The sequence below is a fragment of the Heteronotia binoei genome, chromosome 5 (genome assembly GCF_032191835.1).
Source record: "Heteronotia binoei isolate CCM8104 ecotype False Entrance Well chromosome 5, APGP_CSIRO_Hbin_v1, whole genome shotgun sequence".
NCBI classification, from domain to species: Eukaryota; Metazoa; Chordata; class Lepidosauria; order Squamata; family Gekkonidae; genus Heteronotia; species Heteronotia binoei.
The window spans coordinates 49,816,646-49,837,789 of record NC_083227.1 but is presented as its reverse complement, the minus strand read 5'-3'; the positions used below and the strand labels follow the sequence as shown (position 1 = coordinate 49,837,789).

The following is a 21,144-nucleotide window of genomic DNA, read 5'->3' as shown; positions in this document are numbered from 1 at the left end:
CTGTCTTCTTTACTGTTTGTGATTTTTTTGCATGGGTGTAGCATTCTTAACAAATTCAACTTAGACATTTTAAATTTCTGTATCCACTTGATTTCAAGAGAAATGACTTATATTTACAATCAGCCAAAAGATTTGGTACACAATATTCTTTTCCAGCTATTTTTATATCAACCAAGGATCCAACACCAAAAACACAGTGTGAATAAATATTCACTTTCCAGGTGAATATGTATTTGTTAAAATTGTTTCTAACCCACATTTTCAAATGAACCATTTGCTCCAAGCAGCTAACAGCATTCAAAACATTAGAACAATTAACAAAAAAGACACCAGTTACAGTATAAACATAAGCCAACCAAAACAAAAGTCTCCAGTTGGTGGCACAGATTAGAGAGAAGACAGATAAAATCAATGAAAAACCTGACAAACCAGAAAGCCTAAGTCCTGAACAGCCATAGATCAGGCAGCAAGTGAATATCATGGGAGAGGCCACTCTAAAGGCACAGGCCACAACCAGAAAGGCTCTGTCTCTGGTCACCCACTCAGCACATTTCAGCATTGGAGGAATTAAAGGAAGGAACTTGGAGAAAGATTTTAACAAGCAGCTATATTCATATAGGGATTTTATAGCTGCACAGATTATTCAAAGCTATTCAGGACAGAGTTGTTAATGATCTCTACATCACTAACTATGTAGCACCTTATAGACCACTTAAAGAATATTAAACCAGCAACCTGTGTCTATCCAGCTGTCTTACATTTGTATCCTACCCTTCCCTTCCTCCAAAGAATTCAGAGTGATACACATAGTTCTCCCTTCATCCATGTTATCCTCCTGTGGGATAGGTTACCAGAGGGAGAGAGAGAGAGACCACCCCTGCCACCCCCCGCCACTCCTGCCAAAAAAAAATTGTTGACAGGAAAAACACACTCATGAGCAATTGCAAAGGCTGGCTTCTGCACTCAATAGGGATCACAGTAGAGGACAGTCTAAGTAATAGGAAGAAAGTCTAAGAATAATCCTAGAGGAGTGTTAGTTAGAGTGGACAGGATGCATTGTATTTATTGGCAACCCACATCTATCTAGCTCTCTCATATCAGCAGTCCGAAGCCTTCTTCCAGCCTAAGGAGTCTCCCTCGAATGTAAGTGATTGGTCCTCCAGCAGAAGGCTTTAAACTTTGCTGAATGCTGTGGCATATAAGAACTGCCATTCTGGAGAAGACCAATTGTCCATCTAGTGCAGCATCCTGTTTTACGCAGCCTCGAGTGCCTCAGCACAGCACTGGAAGACTCACCCCCATTTGCACGGTGTCTATTTAACCACCATGATTTCTATGCCTGTGGCAGCACTTTTGTGAGCCATCACGATTATATACATCCCAGTATCCACCTAGACAGCTCCCATAGGGGGGTGCTACTTCAGACAAACCAAACTGTGCTTGAGCAGTGCCCTTCCACAAGTTAATCAGCCTACCCTGCATTCTTCCAAAGTACTCATATGCAGGGAGTCACCAGCTTGTGTGAACAGTTCTTAGAAAGCGGGGACACTTGACTGCACACGTAGACGTAAATACGAAGACTACAAAGAATAGATTGCTAATAAACAAGAAGAATAGCCCTGGAATTTGAACAAATAAAATATAAGTTGATGTTCCTACTGTTATCCACTGTCTTTTAACATAGCATGAAACAATTACATCATAAGCCAGCGTTTGGCAGGAGCCATCTATATGCACTTGCTGGCATCAGCAGGGAATCAGCAGGGGTATTTTAATTACTCTAGTGGTACATGTTGCAGAGCTGCAGGGAAATATGCACAGATCCTCCCTGATTGCTTTTCAAAAACATTTTTATTGCTGTTTTTACCATTTCAATTTTTTGGGGTGGGGGGGCCTAGAGTGAGATGGAAACCACAGTGGGTCAATTTGCTGACAACAGCACACTCAAATCTAGAGGTCATGCGTTTTAGGTTATATTTTTAAAACAACTTGATAAGGCCAGCTGCTATGGCCACTTTGTTTTATACTGTTTCTCCCCCCCCCCCTTCATTCTTTTTCCCTTTTTTAAAATTCTGCTTTAGGCAAACACACAGATACAACAGAACACAACTGAAGTTGCACAACCCAGGCGTGTTTGACAGCTGCAGGATCTAAATGCCAATCAGCTCTGAAATACATTTTTTGTTTGGGTCGCTGTAGGTGTCTAGGGCTGCAGCAAATGGCAGAAACGTACAGCTGCTGGCAAGTTCAGTGGCTCAAACATATTTAAGGCTGGTGTAGAGCTGGATTACTGCAGGGTTTGCTGTGCAGCTTGGTTATGTCTCATGGGTGCAATTGTCCTCTGGCTTTGGTACCCTTTGAGGAAATGTCTCTCTGTTACATGCCAATCAAATTGTAACCGAATGAGAGCTAGTCAGATATGAACTGACTGCAGAGGTACTTTTGTGACATAACTGACTGATGACCGGTAGACTTTTTTCAAGGGCTGCTCCTCTTGGTAGAGATCTCATTAGCTGTCGGAGTGTGTTGTTTAGTTTTGTATTAACATATTATTTGTAGAAGCCTGCTAAGAGATCTCTAAATGTGCTACTATAAAGAAGCACAAGGTAGGTGCATTGGAAGGCATGATAGTCTCTCTGACTTGTCCCTTCTCTGCATTATGTCAGAGAGAACCAGAGCGCAACAGAGGCTGTGAATGTTTCAGTGCTCCTGTTATCCATTTTTAATCTGTAGGATCTTATGCCAATTTCCTTATAGTACATATGGCAGTAAAGATCATGCAGGGCTAATAAATCCCATAAAGTCTGCAGGATTGTTTTCTGTGTTGAGTCTTCCCATATTCTCTACTGAGTGCCTAAAAGTGGAGAGACAGGGGAAGCTTCCATTTAACAATGCCTTTATGGCTTGCTTGAAGAGGTCCAGAAAGCTGATTTGATAATTTAGGGGGCTTAGGAAACAACCCTAAGCAGTTCTGCTCAGAATCCTATGAAGGTCTATTCAAGGGGGCTTGCTCCCAGGCAGGCCTGATTCAGTGGGAGCTCACAGGAGCAGAGCTCCTGAATCTTTCTGCGAGTTCCACCTCCTCCTTCTTAGAGTTCCACCTCCTTGTCCATTGAATAGTACATGCAGCTGCATAACCATCCCTGGATGAGCTCCACCACCTATTTTTCTACAAAATGACCGCTACTCCCAAGAAAGGGTTCTTAAGAGGCACTGTTACTGAACTCAAAGTTAGAAAATCCCTGATCGACTCGCCCTCTAGCATCATGAGGAGTTGTTTAGCTTTTCTGTACTGTGGGCCCCTTAAGGAAGCAGGAATTCCAACCAGAGTTGCATATGGAAATGTTAGACAGAACGTGTGTCTGAGGCCACCTCCCATTTACATTTGGAATCAGAACTCATATATTTAGCATAAGGCAAAAAAATTGCTAGTCTAATCTGTTTCTTCCTTCTAATCCTAAAAATAATTTACTTTGAATAAGCCCCATTGAAGATAATGAGACCTCTCTGAGTAGACCTGCTTACGATTATTCCCTATATCACTTACCCTGCAGAAGAAAAGTTACACATACCTATTTGGTACCAGTAAAATTTCCCCCACAAGGCACCTAGTAGCTTTGGGCAGGAGAGGGATTTAGATGTGAAGAAGAGAGGTGGGGGAGAATTAAATGTCTCTTCCTCTGTGCTGCAGCCCAGATTCAATTGCATTCTCCTTCAGCTCTCCACATACCTGCATCAACAATTTAAAGAATGAATCTCTTGCCATTGTATCTAGTGTATCCTTTACTTTGCAATAAGTGATTCGAGAAGGATGTAATTATTATAAAGAGATGAAAAAAAGAATCCATTAGAGGAGTGGGGAAAGTTCTACCTGAGAAAGCTTACCACTTGACTTTGCTAAACATAGAGCTGGAAGGGATCTCAAAGGTCACAGAATCATGAAGTTGGAAGGGACCTCCAGGGTCATCTACTCCATCCCCTTGCACAGGAAACTCACAAATATCTCCCCCCCCCAAACATCCATTGACCCCTCTTGCATGCCCAGAAGATGGCAAAAAACCTCAAGGATCCTTGGCCAAAATGGCCTGGAGAAAAATCGCTTCCTGACTCCAAAGTGGCAATCAGCATTTCCCTCAGTGTGTAAGAAAGGGCCATGAAAACTCAGCACTGATGCGACCCTTCCTGCCCTTCCTCTCATGACCTGTCTAATCCACAGAATCAATGCTAAGCAGGGTTTCAGCATCAATTGAGAATAATAAACATAACCACTCAAATATAGGAGGATGAGTCACCAAATATTATATAAATATTTTACACACTTTTTATCTATAACATATAGTAACAATATTTATTTGGCCATTATTCACATCCATGCAATAATAGAACACAGTCCCATGAGAAATCCTCACTTCCTCTTCTTGAAAAAAGTGAAGTGTGACATTCCCTTCTCTGTTGTTCTCCATGTTGGAGCTTTTAACATCCACTCTTTCTTGCTCCCATGGTGAACTTTTTCAAGCAAACAGTCCATACGAACCAATAATATTCATTCAACAGGTAAATCACTTCCACAAGTACAGATGAAGAGAGCTAGTTTGGTGTTGTGGTTATGTGTGTGGATTCTTATCTGGGAGAACCGGGTTTGATTCCCCACTTCTCCACTTGCACCTGCTGGAATGGCCTTGGGTTAGCCATAGCTATCACAGGGGTTGTCCTTGAAAGGGCAGCTGCTGTGAGAGCCCTCTCAGTCCCATCCACATCACAGGGTGTCTATTGTGGGGGGAGAAGATATAGGAGATTGTAAGCCGCTCTGAGTCTCTGATTCAGAGAGAAGGGCGGTGTATACATCTGCAAAAAAAAGGGGGGGGGAGATGAAGACTGAAATCTACTGCAAACAAATAGACATGCCTTCCATTAACAGGTGGTTTCAGTACAACTTTTTCAGCGTTTTATAATGACTTGAATCCTTATTCGGAGTCACAGGAATAAATTTATAAAGATGTAGAACAAAGCAAGTCCTAGGAGAGATTCTTGAGACAGTCCACTTTTCACTCTTCTCCAAGAGGATGAGAAACCATTAACAAAAAAACTTTGGCTGTGATCTGTCAACAAGTTACAGATAACAGTAATAAGATCCAAACCATGTTTTACCAATTTGTCAATAAGAATATCATGTGGAACCTTAGCAAAAGCCTTCCTGAAATCAAGATAAACTATGTCCACAGCATTCCCCTGATACAACAAGGTAGTAATTCTTTCAAAAAAGGAGATAAGGTTAGTCTGACACGACTTGTTCTTCAGAAATCCATGCTGGCTCTTAGTAATCACAGTTGTCCTTTCTACATGCTCAGGGATTGATTGACTGATGATTTGTTCTAAAACTTTTCCAGGTGTATTTAATAACTTTTTTTTTTTGTCAAGCTGACAGGTCGATAGTTACACAGATCCTCCTTTTCCCCCTTCTTGAATATGGGGACAACATTTGCTCACCTCTAATATTCTGGCACCTCACCCATTCTCCAAGAATTCTCAAAAATAATGGCCAGAGGTTCAGAAATTGTGTCTTCAAGTTCTTTCAGTATCCTTGGATGCAGTTTATCTGGCCCTAATGACTTAATTTCATTTAAAGAAACTAGGTGTACTACACCGTGCCAATCCTAGGTTGCAGCTCTCTTCTCTCATCATGTTCTGTTTTTGCCATGTTGAGCATCAGTTCCTTCACAAGAGAAGACTGAGGAAAAGTAGGAATTGAGCAGTTCTGCCCTCTCTTCACCACCTGTTACAACTTCACTTTCCTGTCCCCGCAATGGGCATACTATGTCCTTGCTCTTTTTCTACTTTGAACATAAGAAAAGAACCCCTTTTTGTTGTTTTTAGCAGCTCTTACTAGTCTAAGCTCATACTGAGCTTTAGTTTTCCTAACTTTATCTCTACAAGCACTGGTTATTTGTTTGTATTCATCCTTGGTTATAAGGCCCTCCTTCCATTTCCTAAACAAATCTTTATTTCTCAAGTCTTTAGAAAGCTGTTTAGGGAGCCACCTTGACTTCTTTAGGCTCCTCCCATTTTTCCTTCTCCTTGTAATCATAGGTCATCTAGTCCAACCCTCTGCACAAGGCAGGAAATACACAGATACCCTCCCCACTCCCCCAGTGACCACTGCTCTATGCCCAGAGGAAGGCATAAAACCTCTAGCATCTCTGAGCCAACCTGGCATGGAAGGAAATTCCTTCCTGACTCCAAAAGGCAATCAACATTACCTTTGTCATATAAGAAAGGGCCATGAGAATTGAGCGCTGTCCTTTCTGCCCTCTAGAATTTAAAAAACCCCAGAAAGTCTCCTGTTAATTTTTTATATGACTGATCTTCCACAATTCAACTTTACTACATTATTTATTTCTGCCTATTTTTGCAAAGGTTTGAGGTTGGTTATATTAACATTTCATGTGGTGTTTTACCTTATCCTTATTATAGGCTCTGGTGAGTTGCCATAACAGAAGCAAACTCAGGAGTGATGGGGACATAGCAAAATATGTGCTCTGTCATTGAACTGTGGTTCTGCCAAGTGATGGCGGATTGAAATGAAATATTCATAATGCAAAACAAATGCAATAAAGCCACCTTCTGGGAAAGCAATCGCATTAAAAAGCTATATGAGGATTAAGCCTGAAAGAACCTTCAGCAGGCCAATTGAAATACGGTTCTGCACAGTTTCTTATAGGTGGGTTGGGCAGCTGGACTGTCAGGACCCAGAGCCCAAGGCTTTTTTTGAGAAGGAACACACTGGAACTCAGTTCTGGCTGGCTCGATGTCAGGGAGTGTTGCCTAATATGCAAATTAGTTCCTGCTGGGCTTTTTCTATAAAAAAACCCTATGTAAAACTATGGTGGTGTCAGGGGGTATGGCCTAATATGCAAATGAGTCCAGGCTGAGCTTTTTCTACCAAAAAAGCCCTGCCAGAGCCCATGAAACTCAAGGCAGGAATCTCATTTCCCCCCCATCTCTGGGTTTAACGTCGCTGCAGGCCCCACCTCTGAGGCCCAATATCTGGGAGCCATACTGAGCCCAGAGCAGCTCCCAGTGTCCTCCACTGCCATGTCTCGGCCCAGAGCAGCTGGGCCTGGAGTGACTTCCAATGGATGGCACAGAATCTTGGTAAGTCTGCATGTGTGAAGAGAACTTTTAAAATGTGGGGTGGAATTTAAACTCCCCAAAGTATGTTCTAAGGATATCAGATTTTTTGCAAACCTGGAGGGGGCAGGTTTGCATATCTAGTGTTGGTGTGTTCCTGATCCACAGATTTAGATATCTGAAGACAGGGGCCACACCTCTGTTAGATATTTAGATGTTTGTTTGGGGTGAGAGTGGGTTGTGTTAGGGTTGCTGCACACGGTTAGACTGTTTAAAGGCTACAGGACTTCCATGGGCTTCAGGTTTGTGTAGGGCTACTATTTAAGAGACATGGAGGAAAGTGTCAGCCTCTTTTATGGTTTTTCAGCCATTCCAGTTTCGTATCTCCGCATGTGTTTTTTATAGTATGTGCAAAATGACAACCAAGCAGAAATCCTCTTTCTTTAAATATTAGGATCTCTCTCTCTCTCTTTCTCTCTCTCTCTCTCAGAAATGCAAGCAAAAAGAAAAGACTTTCTGGCAATAACCATCCAGATAAATATGCCAGACTCATTACAGACAGACTTATTTAGAGAAGTGCTTTGGCTATTAAAATGCTAATTTTAAATATATGAAAAATATAGGAGAAATACATTCACCATATAGAATTCATTACACACATACACTACTCCCTTAGAGTGGTTTTGCAAACTATATGACAGATGGGTCAAGTTCTGATTTGCAGTATTCTAGCATTTGGAATAGCAAAGTAACATATTTGATAGAGCTGGCAAGTTTTTATATATGATTCAACCCAGAATATAAAAGCCACTAGAATTCCAAGTGGAAAATAATGAGTTGGAAACAATCAGAAACCACACATTTAAAAAAAAAAGTGAGAAATTTTGGTACATATTTAAATTTCATAACAAATGCTTTAGAATTATGTTTTTGACCTAAAATGGCAATACAAGGTGGTTTAAAAAAATGCTATCAGTCTTAGCAAAGCAATTCATTTCTAGGATCTCCTTTTTTCAATTAATAAATCTGGAAATATCTGTAAGCAGCCTATAATAGGCAATATTTCACTATATTAGTACAAAAAGCAGGCAGTACTATTTTGCATTTGACACATGCAGATGAAGTTTTTTTGAAAAAATAAACTAAACTAATTGACTGTACTAAAATCCTGCTTTTTGCACTTGGCTACATGCAATAACAATTAGCATTCACACTGAATTTTAAGCATCCTGGATTGTGAATTCTTGTAGCATAGTAGAATCTGTCGACTTCAGAAAAAAATGTTTGTTGTCATAATTGTGTAGTACTTGAGTTGACGATAAGCAAAACAGCAGCTATTCCATTTGTACTTTTATCATTTCTGCTTACTTTTCGTTGAAAGTTTTCATCTTTTTTGTCACTGTTTATGAAGTCACGTGTGTCTTTACTTTTGCTGTCTCTTTACATCATTCATGAACAGCTCGATCGTCAGTGCCCAAGCCCCCAGCTGGGCCCACTCCATCCACTCAAATGCAGACTAAAATGATAAATGAGATGTTGAAAGGCAAACCTAAGCAAACGCCAAGTACTGTAATAGTATTCCTTTCTTTAATTTTACAGTTTTCTAGTTTAGTACATTATTATTATTTTAATGTAGTTTAGATATTAGGGAGCTAGTCTCAATTGTAGGCTTTTAATATAGAAATTTCTAGCACATAACTTCTAGAAGTAGCATTGGTTTCCAAAATGTCCACATTTTTTGTCTAGCAATGTCTGACATATGCAACATTTTCAAATATCAACGTCAGCACAAAATAACATTGTTGTTGCATAACATTTTGCATGGGAAACGTGACACTGTATGATTTTAAATTATGTATGAAATGATATAAGAAATACATCATTTCATTGACCTATCAGTGCTCCAGCTATTTGCAAGAAATATGATACACCGAGATCAAGGAATTCTCTCAAGAGATAGTGTTGAAACAAAATTCAGCAGTGAGATTTCCATTTTATCTAGAGACAGATTCTTGCAGATGAACTTATTATTAAATATATGTAAGATCAACAATTACAGAGAGCTGTAGCTCAGAGGTTACAGTTTGCTGCACCCCACTAAACCTCTCAGAACTTCCTTTCACTTCCTGGTGCTTCTCTTGTTCCCTCCTTCTTCATCCTCAACAATGTGGCATAGATCTGCACTGGACCATATAAACTTAATGCCATTGACTTTATTTATTTAGAATATTTATTCTATACTTATTTCAACATGAAGCCTTCAAAGCAGCTTATAGCACTTAGAAAACCTTGAAATCTCAGCTTCCCAGACTATTGACAGTATAGCACAGCATTGGGGATCAGGCTTCCTTTCATTTAGATGAGTTTGAAAAGTGGCCTTCTCTAATTGTAAAATGATCTTGTTATTCTTTTGGACCCTGTGAAACCAAGATCTGGAACCTAGAACTGGAGGACTGTTTTTATTCCCAGGCCAACAGCTCTGAGCCATCCCTTTCACATCCTCTGTTTTTCTGGCACATGAAAGTGTTACCAAATGGGCTAGCTATTGGCCATATTTGTGCTGATTCTGTGCTGGAAGAATTCTCCTGTAATTGGTCCTTTATGTGTTATGGTGACCAAGTGCTAGACAGGCCAGATTTTAAAATAAGATGAACAGATGCCATGGTTCCTTTAACATTTGTGTTAGAGATAGAATTTCAATAGTTGCAGCTTTCCCCTTTGGTATTCATTTACCAACTCCCTCTTCCACACAAGGATTAGAGGTACAAGAACCATGCCCTGCTTTGTCTCTGGTCACCTTGCGTTCAAAATGGATGAATATTGCACATTAATTTGTTTTTAGTCAGATTCACAAAGATCACCATAACCAGGGCTTTTTTTGTAGCAGGAACTCCTTTGCATATTAGGCCACACACCCCTGATGTAGCCAATCCTCCAAGAGCTTACAGGGCTCTTAGTATAGGGCCTACTGTAAGTAGGGCTGCCAAGCCCCCAGTCCGGGTGGGGAATTCCCCTCCTGGGAGGTTCCCAACCCGTTGGCCCACATTGGGCCGGCGGGGGGAACCTCCCCTGACGTTGCCGTTGCGATGACATCACCCGTAAGTGATGTCCTGATGACAGCGAGCGACGGCCACTGTAGGTGTTTCCAAGGAAACTATGGTTTTCTAGACACTCTAGCCATTTTGGAGGGAAAACTCTATGGAACAATAGGTACCGTAGAGTTTTCCCCTCCCAAATGGCTAGAACGTCCGGGGAAAAAAACATAGAGTTTTCCCAGAAACGCCTGGAGTGGCTGCCGTGCGATGTCACCAGCGCAATAACGTCACTTGCAGGTGACATCATCGCGCTGCACATGCAAAGGTGAGTCCCCCACTGGAGGCTCCATGGGACTTGGCAACCCTAATTGTAAGCTCCAGGATGATTGGCTACATCAGGGATGTATGGCCAAATATGCAAATGAATTCCTGCTTCAAAAAAAGTCCTGATCATAACAATACCTCACTCCCTGTGACCTTAGATACAAAATTTGAGTTTCCAATTTAGTATATGTAACTAACCATGTAGGTACTATAATTACAGCAAAAAAGACACAAACCCGGCTTACACACTTAAAAGATACAACACAATGATGGAATAATTTTTAGAGGCCATGTTTTAACATAGTCCTTAAGCATAATGTTTTTAAAAACTGGTCACATTAAACCCCCGCAAACATCGTAACTTGATAGTAATACTGAGCCAAAACGTGGGACATATTTCACACACATATTATATCCTACAGTAATGGGGGTGGGGCTGCAGAAGCTGCACCAGCACCACCACATTGATACCCATTCAGTTCTCCCTTCCCTGAAACTTCTGTCTAGTACCTGCAGTGGCAGCTGCAATCCAGAGTGTGCCTTTATCAACTGCTAGTTTGGCACCAGTTTTTTTTCTGTTTAAAATTGACCTTCCTCCTAGAAACAATGATATCATAATCTAGTCAAATCTGATTGCTATAGTGTGATGATGTCACTGCTGCTGCCATGAAGGCTACTTTAAAACAAAGCTGTATCAAAGCAGCAAGTAGCAGCTGTGAATAGCAACAAGCTGACATGAAAATAGTCCCTGGTCTCTCAGGGACTATATCATGTTTCCGAATCCAGTTTTTTTGCACCAGAAATTTTTATCCTCTTGAAAATTTTGGGCAGCAGCACTAGCTGCATGAAATAGTTCTGCACTTTATGTACTGAGTAGTACAGGTGTGCAAAAAACTGTATTTTTGTGATTCGGTTCTACTGGACCTGAAAAATATCAATATTCCTGAATATTCCAAAATACTGACCAATACTGCATTGTTAGTCAGGTAAATATTCAGGAAACCTGGATTTATTTGGCTCCATTATACCCTATGGGGACCATCCCCATAGATGTAGTGGAGAATTTCACTCTATGAATCATGGTGGCGTGACTCGGCAATTTAAGTAGGCGTTTAAATTTTACTGGCTGGGTTCTTTCGCTGAGTTGTGCCACCACATCTCGACTTTGTGAGCTCAAAAGACATTTTGAAGAGACTGTGGTTTCTTTAAATGCCTTCTAGCTGCACCCAAATAAAAACTGAATAATGTTACTTTTATTTGGGCATTGCTATTTTGGTAGCCAAATCAGATTGTCTGATCTGTATTCTGCTGAATAGATATCCCAAAAATAATGATAAGGTATTTTTCAGATATTTATTCAGTTTAGTATATATCAAGCACACACTCCTACTATTGAGTATTACACTTACCGGATCCCCAGTATTGCAGCAGCATCATGATAGGAAAATTGAGTCTTTCTGAAATATTGTTTCTATGTGATTCTTAGACTGAGGAGCACTCTCAGAATTTTAATGAAACAACTTTCTGCAAATTGCCTGCACTATGTTATCAAAAATCTCAACAAGGAAGTATATGCCAAACTAGGAGCTGCTGAAAATGGCCATTCTACCTATTCCTACACTCCAGGAGGTGTGAGAAGGGAGCGTGAGCAGATGAGAAGGGGAATGAGATTAGAGTTGTCAACTCTGAGTTGGGAAATTCCTGGAGATTCAGATGTGGAGCCTGGGGACAGTGGGGTTTGGAAGGAAGAGAAATCTTAGTGGGGTATAATGCCATAGAGTCCGCCCTCCAAATCAGCCATTTTCACCAGGAGAACTAGGGTTGCCAAGTCCCCATCAGCTGCCAGTGGGAGACTGTTTTCACATGCACACAGCATGCGCAGCGGGATGATGTCACCCGGAAGTGATATATCATGTCAGGCATGTCGTGTGGGGATGCTTTAGGAAATCATGGGAAACACTATGGTTTTGTGCGGGGATGCTCTAGCAATTGGGGGGGGGGACTGTGTGGCACCTTAGAGCCCCCCCCCAAAAAAATTGCTAGAGCATCCCTGCATAAAATCATAGAATTGTCTGTGATTTCCTAGAGCGTTCCCATGCAACATGCCCACGCAATACATCACTTCCATGCGGTGGCGGGACTCTTCAGGAGCAGGGATTCCCCTGGCGACCTCCTCCCTGCCGGCAGGTTGGGGCCCACCAAACCAGGGGATCTCCTGCCCCTGGTGGGAACTTGGCAGCCATAAGGAAAAGTGACCTCTATAGTCTGAAAATCAGTTGTAACTTCATGAGATCTCCAGGCTTCATCTGAAAGTTGGCAACCCTAATCAGATACTATTTTAAGGGGGATTTGGGGATAATATTATTTTGGTAGATCTCAAGGCCTGGCGAAACTCATTTTTTACAGCAATATAATCATGCCCAGTCCATAATATGAATTGGTATTTGAATTTTGCTGGCTGAATACAAAAGGCCTGTTTAGTACTGTTTGATGAGAATCCTGGTACACGGGGGGGAGGTAGTAGAAGTTACATTAGGGAGCAGATTCATTTTATACTGCCTGAACTAGTAACTGCAGAAATGCTGAGGGATAGGCCATAAATTTATACATTGCATGGTTTTTCCAGTGCCAAAAGGGTTTTTTGCTCTTTTAGGGAGAAACTACTTCCTATGCCACTCAGAACATATGCCCAACTTACTGCACATGATAAAATTAGCATAAATCAAGGTGAATTATCCTCAATCTAGTACTCTGACATCACTGATTTGGAGCTGATATCTGCATAAATTGTGAAACATAATGTTCTCTGTGCAGTTGTTACACTAAGGTGCTGTCTCTAGTAAATGTAAATTTCTAATTTCAGCAACTTAATTGCAATCATGTCAGTGCAAAGTAAAACAATTTGTACTGCATATTTGAATTCTAAACTGGAGCACTGTTTCCATAATATAACAACAAACGTGGCTTTATGGTTTGCTCAGTACTAACTACACAGCACTTAAATCCTTGCATGATGTAGATTTTTAAATTTCTATTATTAATTATTCTGGGTTTTATTTTTATTATTATTTTTTAAATCTCCTAATCTGTTGGCCTTACATTGAGCTTATCCTGTTTCACTCCATTTTAATTCAAGTTCTTGTACTACAGAAAATGTAGGTCGGTTAGTCACACCTGCCAAAAAGCTAGAAGATACAATTCGCCTAGCAGAATTGGTAATTGAAGTTCTACAGCAGAATGAAGAACATCATGCAGAGGTGAGCAGCAATGGTCTAAAATAGTTTCTGAGCTGGGATCTGTGATATCACTATGTCTGCTGTGTTACTAATTCTTTATACCATAGGGTGAACATGAAGGAAAGCAAAACCAATCGATCTCCCCAAATAAAGTTAACATATGACTAAAATAATCCTGCAGCGAGAGCTCTTTAAAAGCATTATTAAAGTACTAAACATACTATAGACCAGTGATCCTCAGTGGCTCAGGAGCCACCTGTGGCTCTTCTGAACAGCTTTACCCAAAGTGGCACCCAGGTTTCAGGAAAGTAGGCAAAGCCTTTGCCCAGTGGGGCCTATGGTTTGCAGGAGTTCCTACCTTGAAAGACCCACTGCTGGAGGGAAAGGGAAGCTGTGAGCCTCCCAGAGATACAGACCTCATGTCAGGAATGAAAGTAAATGTGGCTGTTATGGTTGACAGTAATAGAAAATGTAGCTCTCCATGAGCTGCTGAGTAAGTACCACTGTGCATTACATGTAAGCTACATTAGACTAAGCTAAAACTAAAACAATGTATGGTAGCTTCTACCCTTTCGTGTCCAGAGTCTGTTCTTGGGAATTATTCCACCATACATTCCATGGATGATTAACATATAAAGGAACTACTGTGAAGAGTCTTGTGTCAGAATTCAAAATCCACATCAGAATACAAAATCCACAAGAATCTTTAAGATACTTGTATACCCAGTTATCCCCGACTTCTCTTGTTTTATGGGTCTTTTTTGCAAAAGCCACACTTTGCAGTATAACACAATGGTCGTTTTCACACTCACCTCCAGCCGGCGCGACCCCCCCTCTTCACCGCGCAGGATCTGCGCGGATTTCGCACTAAATGCCGTGGAGCAGCCTTTTGCGCCAGAAACTCCCGTCGCAAAAGCCGCTCAAACGTAAACTGCCAAAAAGCAGTTCCCGTTTGAGCGGCTTTGCGACGGGAGTTTCCGACGCAAAAGGCTGCTCCGCGGCATTTAGTGCGAAATCCGCACAGATCCTGCGCGGTGAAGAGGGGGGTCGCGCCGGCTGGAGGTGAGTGCGAAAACGACCAATATTTTTTGTGGGGGTTCCTCCGTGGGCATTCGTTCAGGAATCATTTTTCAGTTAACAGTTCCTGTATTCATGACAGCTATTAACAATAGAATTTGGTCATGTTTTTTTTAAACCGTTGTGTAACTGAAACATAAAATGTCTTCAATTTAAGGTGTGGGTTAAGAAAATTATTTTGCAAAAGCCATGCTATATCCATTGGAGCTTAACGAGATAAACTGTTTGAGCTGACAGCTTCTCAGATTATATCAAGTTTTCTGTAAACATCTAACTGTTTCTGGAACTTAAGTATACATTAAAGGGGCACAAGAATATTAGCTGTGCCAGACAGAAACCCTAGACAGAAGTAGTATCATTTTGTTTATAGCCAGCCTATACCCAAGCAAAGGAGCAATTGGTTTAATACCAAGTAGTTTTTTTATGAGTATGGCTCATAACATGTATTGTTGCAACCATTGTTATGGCTGTGTCTTGTACTTTCCTCTGTTGCTGTGCCTTTCAAGGGCTGTTATGCGGCACAAGAGAGGTGAACAGGCCCCCTCCTACAAACTTACATAGGAAATAATGAACATTTTAGGTTTCTTGGAGCCAGTGAAGGTGGGGAGAAGCTATGCTAATTGTACCAAGGTGATGAGGAGGGCTGCCTCGCAAGTAAGCATACTTGCTAGGCATAGTTACCCATGTGCCATTACTGCACCATCACATCACCATTGACACTGCCTGCATACATACTGGTAGAGAAGGCAAAGGTAGCTGACTCAGAGTCTTGTTAGGATATAAGCACTTTAGCTGATGAACAGATGACATTAGGACCACACAGCATTTGACATGCTTTTGCCTTTGCATGGGATCAGGATTACAGGGGCCCACATGTACAGTTTTGTTGCCTGCATGCAGTTTGGTATTATGTAAGATCATACCAAGTGTTTTCTGAAAATGCAGTGGTTTGTGATAACTTTTTAAATATATAAATGATCATTTTAAAATTCAGATAAAACAATCCTTTGTATATAACTTTTAACTTTGTTAACATTAATTCCCTATTTTCTGCGTGCCTTCTCATTGACATGTCTATATTGATTAAATACCATTTAAAATAAATAATTTAACCAGTAAAAAATAAAAAATAACTTAAATCCAATGTCTAATAAAATCAGAGTAAAAACTAATTTATTTCTAGTGCACAGCAATCCACAAATTCCCAACTAATGCCTGATTGCATATTTAAATTTCCTCCCTGTTTTTCTACTGTTCATTCAATCTTGGATGATCCTGGCAGGGGAAAGAGGTATGTGACTAAAGTGAATGAAACAAGTCACCTCCTGTCATATTTCGTGCATGCCCTCTCGGTGCCATGTTTCCTGATGGGATCTTACCTGGGTCATCCTTGCTTTGTAACTTTTGATCCAAGGAATGTAACAGCAACTTCAGATGGAACTGCTTGTGGAATTGTACCCCTACATGACTGGGTCAGTTTGGAGGAAATTCTCCAGCCCATGCATGTAGCAATGGGTATATTTTTACAGGCACTGCAGTTACATCCTAGCAATTGTCCTACCTGCCTGGACTCTTTCCTCAGCCTGTTGTTTACCTCTGTGGCTCAGCATATGCCTGATCTCTAGTTCACCCTGCTGGTAATAGAAACAAATAACAAAAATGATTAGACAGTAACAGTAGCTCTCCTACAATTTTGTTCATTGTGTGTATTGTTCCGGAATATACAATATTTATATATGGAGAGAAATTATATGTTATTGAGGAGTGAAGCAACATCTATTTTCATGTGGTTTAGGAAGCAATGAGCAATTCAGAAACTGTATATTTCTGTGAGCTGTGGTGGCTTGTCTGAGGAAAATAATGTTGTTTCTCACTTCAGTATTATGTTTCCTCTATTTGTATATTTCCCTTCTCAAGACTCAGAAATTTAAAATTATTCAGTAGTAATGAAACCTGAAGACAAGTGGCCATGCCTTTGAAGCATAGGTACTGTAATAAACAGAAGCATGATTTCTGATTTAGGTTTGCTTAAGAACTTAATCATTCTAGCAGGATTCGCAGGAAGATAATTTGGTTGAAAATGCAGGAGGATACTGAGGCAGGATACTGGGTGGTAATGCTCAGCTCAGGAATTGCCCTGAGCCTAGATATGACCAGTGCCCCCTATGTGGAAGCAGCCACAGGAAGGGAAATTATCATATTGAAATCTCCTTTCACGTGTAGCTTATGGTTTGACATTTACCCAAGTTATGTGGGAACAGACTATAGAGCAACCATGTTGCTTAGGGCAATATATAGATCAGCGCTTAACAACTGTAATTTTATGCTGGGGGAGGAGGTAGTTCATTAGAGAAGAAAAGCCCATTTCACATTTCATAAATCAAAACTAATGTGTAAAGTAAGCATGGGACAAACTAGTAGTTGAGTGGAAGTGTTTGGTGGTCAGGCAAATGGCTATCCCTATGTTTACCATTTGTGTATCTAAAAGTGTAACTTTCCCCCACAATTCCTGTATTATATCTATATTAGATCTGGTTATGAACTATATGAAAAGTGTTCCTTAGGTTTCAGAAAGTGGGTTTTTTATTCTTTGTAATCTTCATAGGTAGTTTTCAGGTCACCTGAAGACTCCGTAGGGGTGATTCATCCATTTATTCAGGGGGGAAAATAAATCACTTATGAACAATCAATTAAGATAATAAAGTGTATGCCACTATTAATAAAGACTATGCCACTTATCTTATGTTTCTTAAACTTTATTTCCACTGCAAAACTAAGTAGTAGGGGGTTTATATAAGGTACTAATATAAGATATTAGTGTCATGAGTTTTCAGTATTGCAGTTCTCTCTCCATATATATATGTGTGTATGTATCTATGAATTGGTATATATGTATTTTTACATCCTTGAAGACATACATATATACACGTGTTCCATGAGTAAGGTAAATAATCATAGGTATGGTGGTTAGGGAGGATACTTTCAGGCTTATAACAGAAAAGGTAAGTAGATGGCACTGAAACTTCATTCTGTTGAAAGGCATTGTTGAGGAAAGCCATGTTACTTTTCCCACTTTGAGAATGGAATGGCATACTATGAATACAAGATGATAGCTCAGACTATGAATGGGCTCCCCAAGCTGTTAATGGAGTACTACTTACAAAATGAAGAGTTTTTTTGCTTCAAAAATGACCATGCTTCTTTCCTCTGAATTTCTGAAGAATTTGTTCTTTTTCTTCTGTCTTATGGAAACAGGCTTTTAACTGCAGAATTCTGTAATAATTATGTTGGCATTTGGAGAAAATATTTTGCTGTTCCCCATCCCAAGGACTGGATTTATTTGTCACGTAGGGATAGGATTACATCTTCCCTAACCCTACTCATTCAACTTAATTTACACTAATCTTCCCCCCAAAAAAGTTGAGAAAAATAGATTTTTGCACCCTTCCTTGAGTCTTTGCAAGCAAGGCAGACTATAAAGAAATAATTAGCTAATGCAAAAAGACATAGCAGAAAACTTCAAATATAATAGTGTTTCTTTCAAACATTTGCTGGGAAAAAAGTTGAAATTTTCTAGACTACAATGCTCACTGTAGGAACAACTCTGTAGAATTGATTCATTGTTTTATACATCATGATTCATTGTTTTGTACAATAAAAAATAGTAAGATAATATTCAAGAAGTATACACCAGATATAGGAGCTTCCCAAATATTCTTGTATAAATTAGGACAGAAAGCAGTACCTGAACAAACAAGGCATCATGTGGGGGCAAGATTTAAAAATTCTTACTTTAGAACAAAGTTGGAGTCCAGTAGCACCTTTAAGACCAAGAGAGTTTTATTCAGAATGTAAGTTTGTGTGTGCATGCATCTTTGTCTGAATCAGTACATCAGGTATTTCATTCTACCTGTCCTGCAAAGTATGAAGACATCCCTTTACAAACACATAGCATCCTGATTATAATGCACTGCTTGCAGACTGAATGTCTTTAGTTGGAATCTCCAACATGGGGCCCGTGCTGCCAGGGCTCCCACCGATACCTTTCCTGGCATTTTCCAAGTATTTTTTGATAGTGGGAAAAGTCTAATTGAGCTTTTGAGCTGCAGGGCTTCTGATTAGCCACTGGAGGTCTGATTGGCTGTGCAGATTTTTTCAAACTTTGGCAGCGGCTGTCAACACAGCACAAAGATCTTCACTGCGTGACTGAAGCTATGTGTATGCAAAAAAACTACTTTTTAAAAAGTTTGTTTTTAAAGGTATCCTGTTAAATGGAACTTCTGCCTGAAATGTTGAAGGTTTACTATTAGCGTAAGCTTGCCCCTTACATTTTGTAGTTGGCCCCGCCTCCTGCAACAGCCACTTTGTGGTTGTCAGAATTCCAAATATGCCTGCAGGCTCAGATAGCTTGGGGACCCCAGAACTATAGGATAGGGAATAGGTTTTAGCTAACAAAAATTGTAGTGTAGTTTGCATTTAACGAATCACTACCTATTTTTTATTAATATCCATTTCAAACTTTTAATACGGAAAGGAATGGAATCTTAAAAAAGAATGTAATCCATTCATAAATCTGAACTGTCCATGTCCCTCTTTTGATAAAGATAGCTTCATAATTAACACAACCATTATCTTTTTTTTTACTTTAGTCAGACATAATGAACATAATAGTCATTTATTTTTTAAAATTAGTCCCCTTCGCCTCTCTTTTGAAATTTCTTATTCCCTCCAATTCAAAAATACTAGATTGTTTCTTAGTGTGCATAAACACTAACCTGTTGAGTAGTATTCATGTTGCCTAACAATTAATGCACTTGGTTCTATTGACAGCACCACTCATACTGCATGTTCCTAAGCCAGAAGTGATTTTAAACACGCGTGCATGTGTTCCAAACACATTCACATCTGAGTCATGAATGATGTGAATGTCACTTCAAAGAAGCTGCACAGTGAATTCCTGAGGACCCATGCGCATGACAATGAGTTACTTCACTGCTATTTCTTGGTTTTCAACCCTAGGTTTATTTCCTGCCATAGTCAAGTTCCAGCTTGATTGTGGATGGATTTTTAATAGCATTATTTGAAAATGGATTAAAGCTCAGTTGCTTTCTAATTTAATGGTGCAAACCAACTTAAATTTACTCCCAAGATTTGTGAAATACCGATGCTATTGTTTTTTTTTTGGTCCAGTTGTTGACTTTGAATTTTAACGTGGGATGTTTTAGGGCTAATAAATTCCCGTGCCACTGTAATTTTCATGTCATAATCATGAATCCTCCTGAACCTCTTTAGAAAAGAAAAGCAGAAAACCCACAAACACAGTGAAGAAACTCCTAGACATTCTATATTTTAGACAAAGAACTAGTTTACCCTTCTAGTAAATAGCATGATCCAAAATGAATTATGTGGGTTATTGTAAACTGAACAGACATGCCTCCTCTGTTGTGTTACAGATACGTAGAAGATAAGTACAGTTCTGATTCTGCACTCCTTGAGGACATCCTGCCTAAAAGTAGCAGGTGCTTAAGGACTGCAGTTTGTACAACATAACACAGTGTGCTAGCCTTTTTCACTGCTGTTCTCTTTACAATAAAGCTAGTTTTCTGTAGGATGCACATGAGTTATTTTCTAATGCCTATTAAATACAGACAAAATTTACTAGGATTTTGGATAACACTAATCCCTTTCTCACTTTTCCCCCTCCCTACATTTAAAGGCCTTTGCTTGGTGGTCAGACTTAATGGTTGAACATGCGGAAACTTTCCTTTCTTTGTTTGCGGTGGATATGGATGCCGCACTAGAAGTCCAGCCCCCAGATACCTGGGACAGCTTTCCACTATTTCAACTTCTCAATGATTCCCTCCGTAATGACTGTATGTATAGTATTTTGACAATGTAAATGTTATGTTTCTTGATAATTGAAAACTGTCATGTTAATCACAATCTTTTTCATGGTTTCCCAGATCCCCTGTGGGGAATCAGTAGTGCTGGAAAGCATCCTTCAACAATCATTTTAACTTTCCCACTATATTTTAAAGAACAGCATTATTCAGATTCAGGATACTATATCCATACCTCAACTAATACAGTGTCAACCCTTCCTAATTCTATTTGGAAAGCAACATATAACTGAGCAGCTCCAACTTATTGTGCAGCCCCTGCTGCAGTCAGCTGGTGGCCATGCTAGTAATGTCTCAAAAGATCTTGCAGGTAATATTTACTTGCGTTGCATTGCCACACAAGATGCCCTTTGACACCACTAAACAAAATGTGCACGCCAACTACAGAGGGAAAAATCTGATAATGCTTGTTGGACGTTTCCACAATAGTGAAATTCCCTGCAT

The 21,144-nt window shown here is 40.0% G+C and overlaps 1 protein-coding gene across 20 annotated transcripts in view; it reads left to right on the top strand.

Annotated features, from left to right (window-relative positions):
* Positions 1-21,144, top strand: part of CADPS (calcium dependent secretion activator) — a 625,900-nt gene that overhangs the window by 482,777 nt on the left and 121,979 nt on the right. For 13 of the 20 annotated variants that reach the window (XM_060239440.1, XM_060239435.1, XM_060239430.1 and 10 more), the window contains 2 exons: positions 13,638-13,744; positions 20,517-20,673. In XM_060239440.1, the coding sequence (XP_060095423.1) occupies positions 13,638-13,744; positions 20,517-20,673 (264 nt within the window). Of the gene's footprint in view, positions 1-8,587; positions 8,693-13,637; positions 13,745-20,516; positions 20,674-21,144 lie in introns of all 20 variants that reach the window. The other 7 variants (XM_060239432.1, XM_060239433.1, XM_060239424.1 and 4 more) reach the window with 1 other exon arrangement.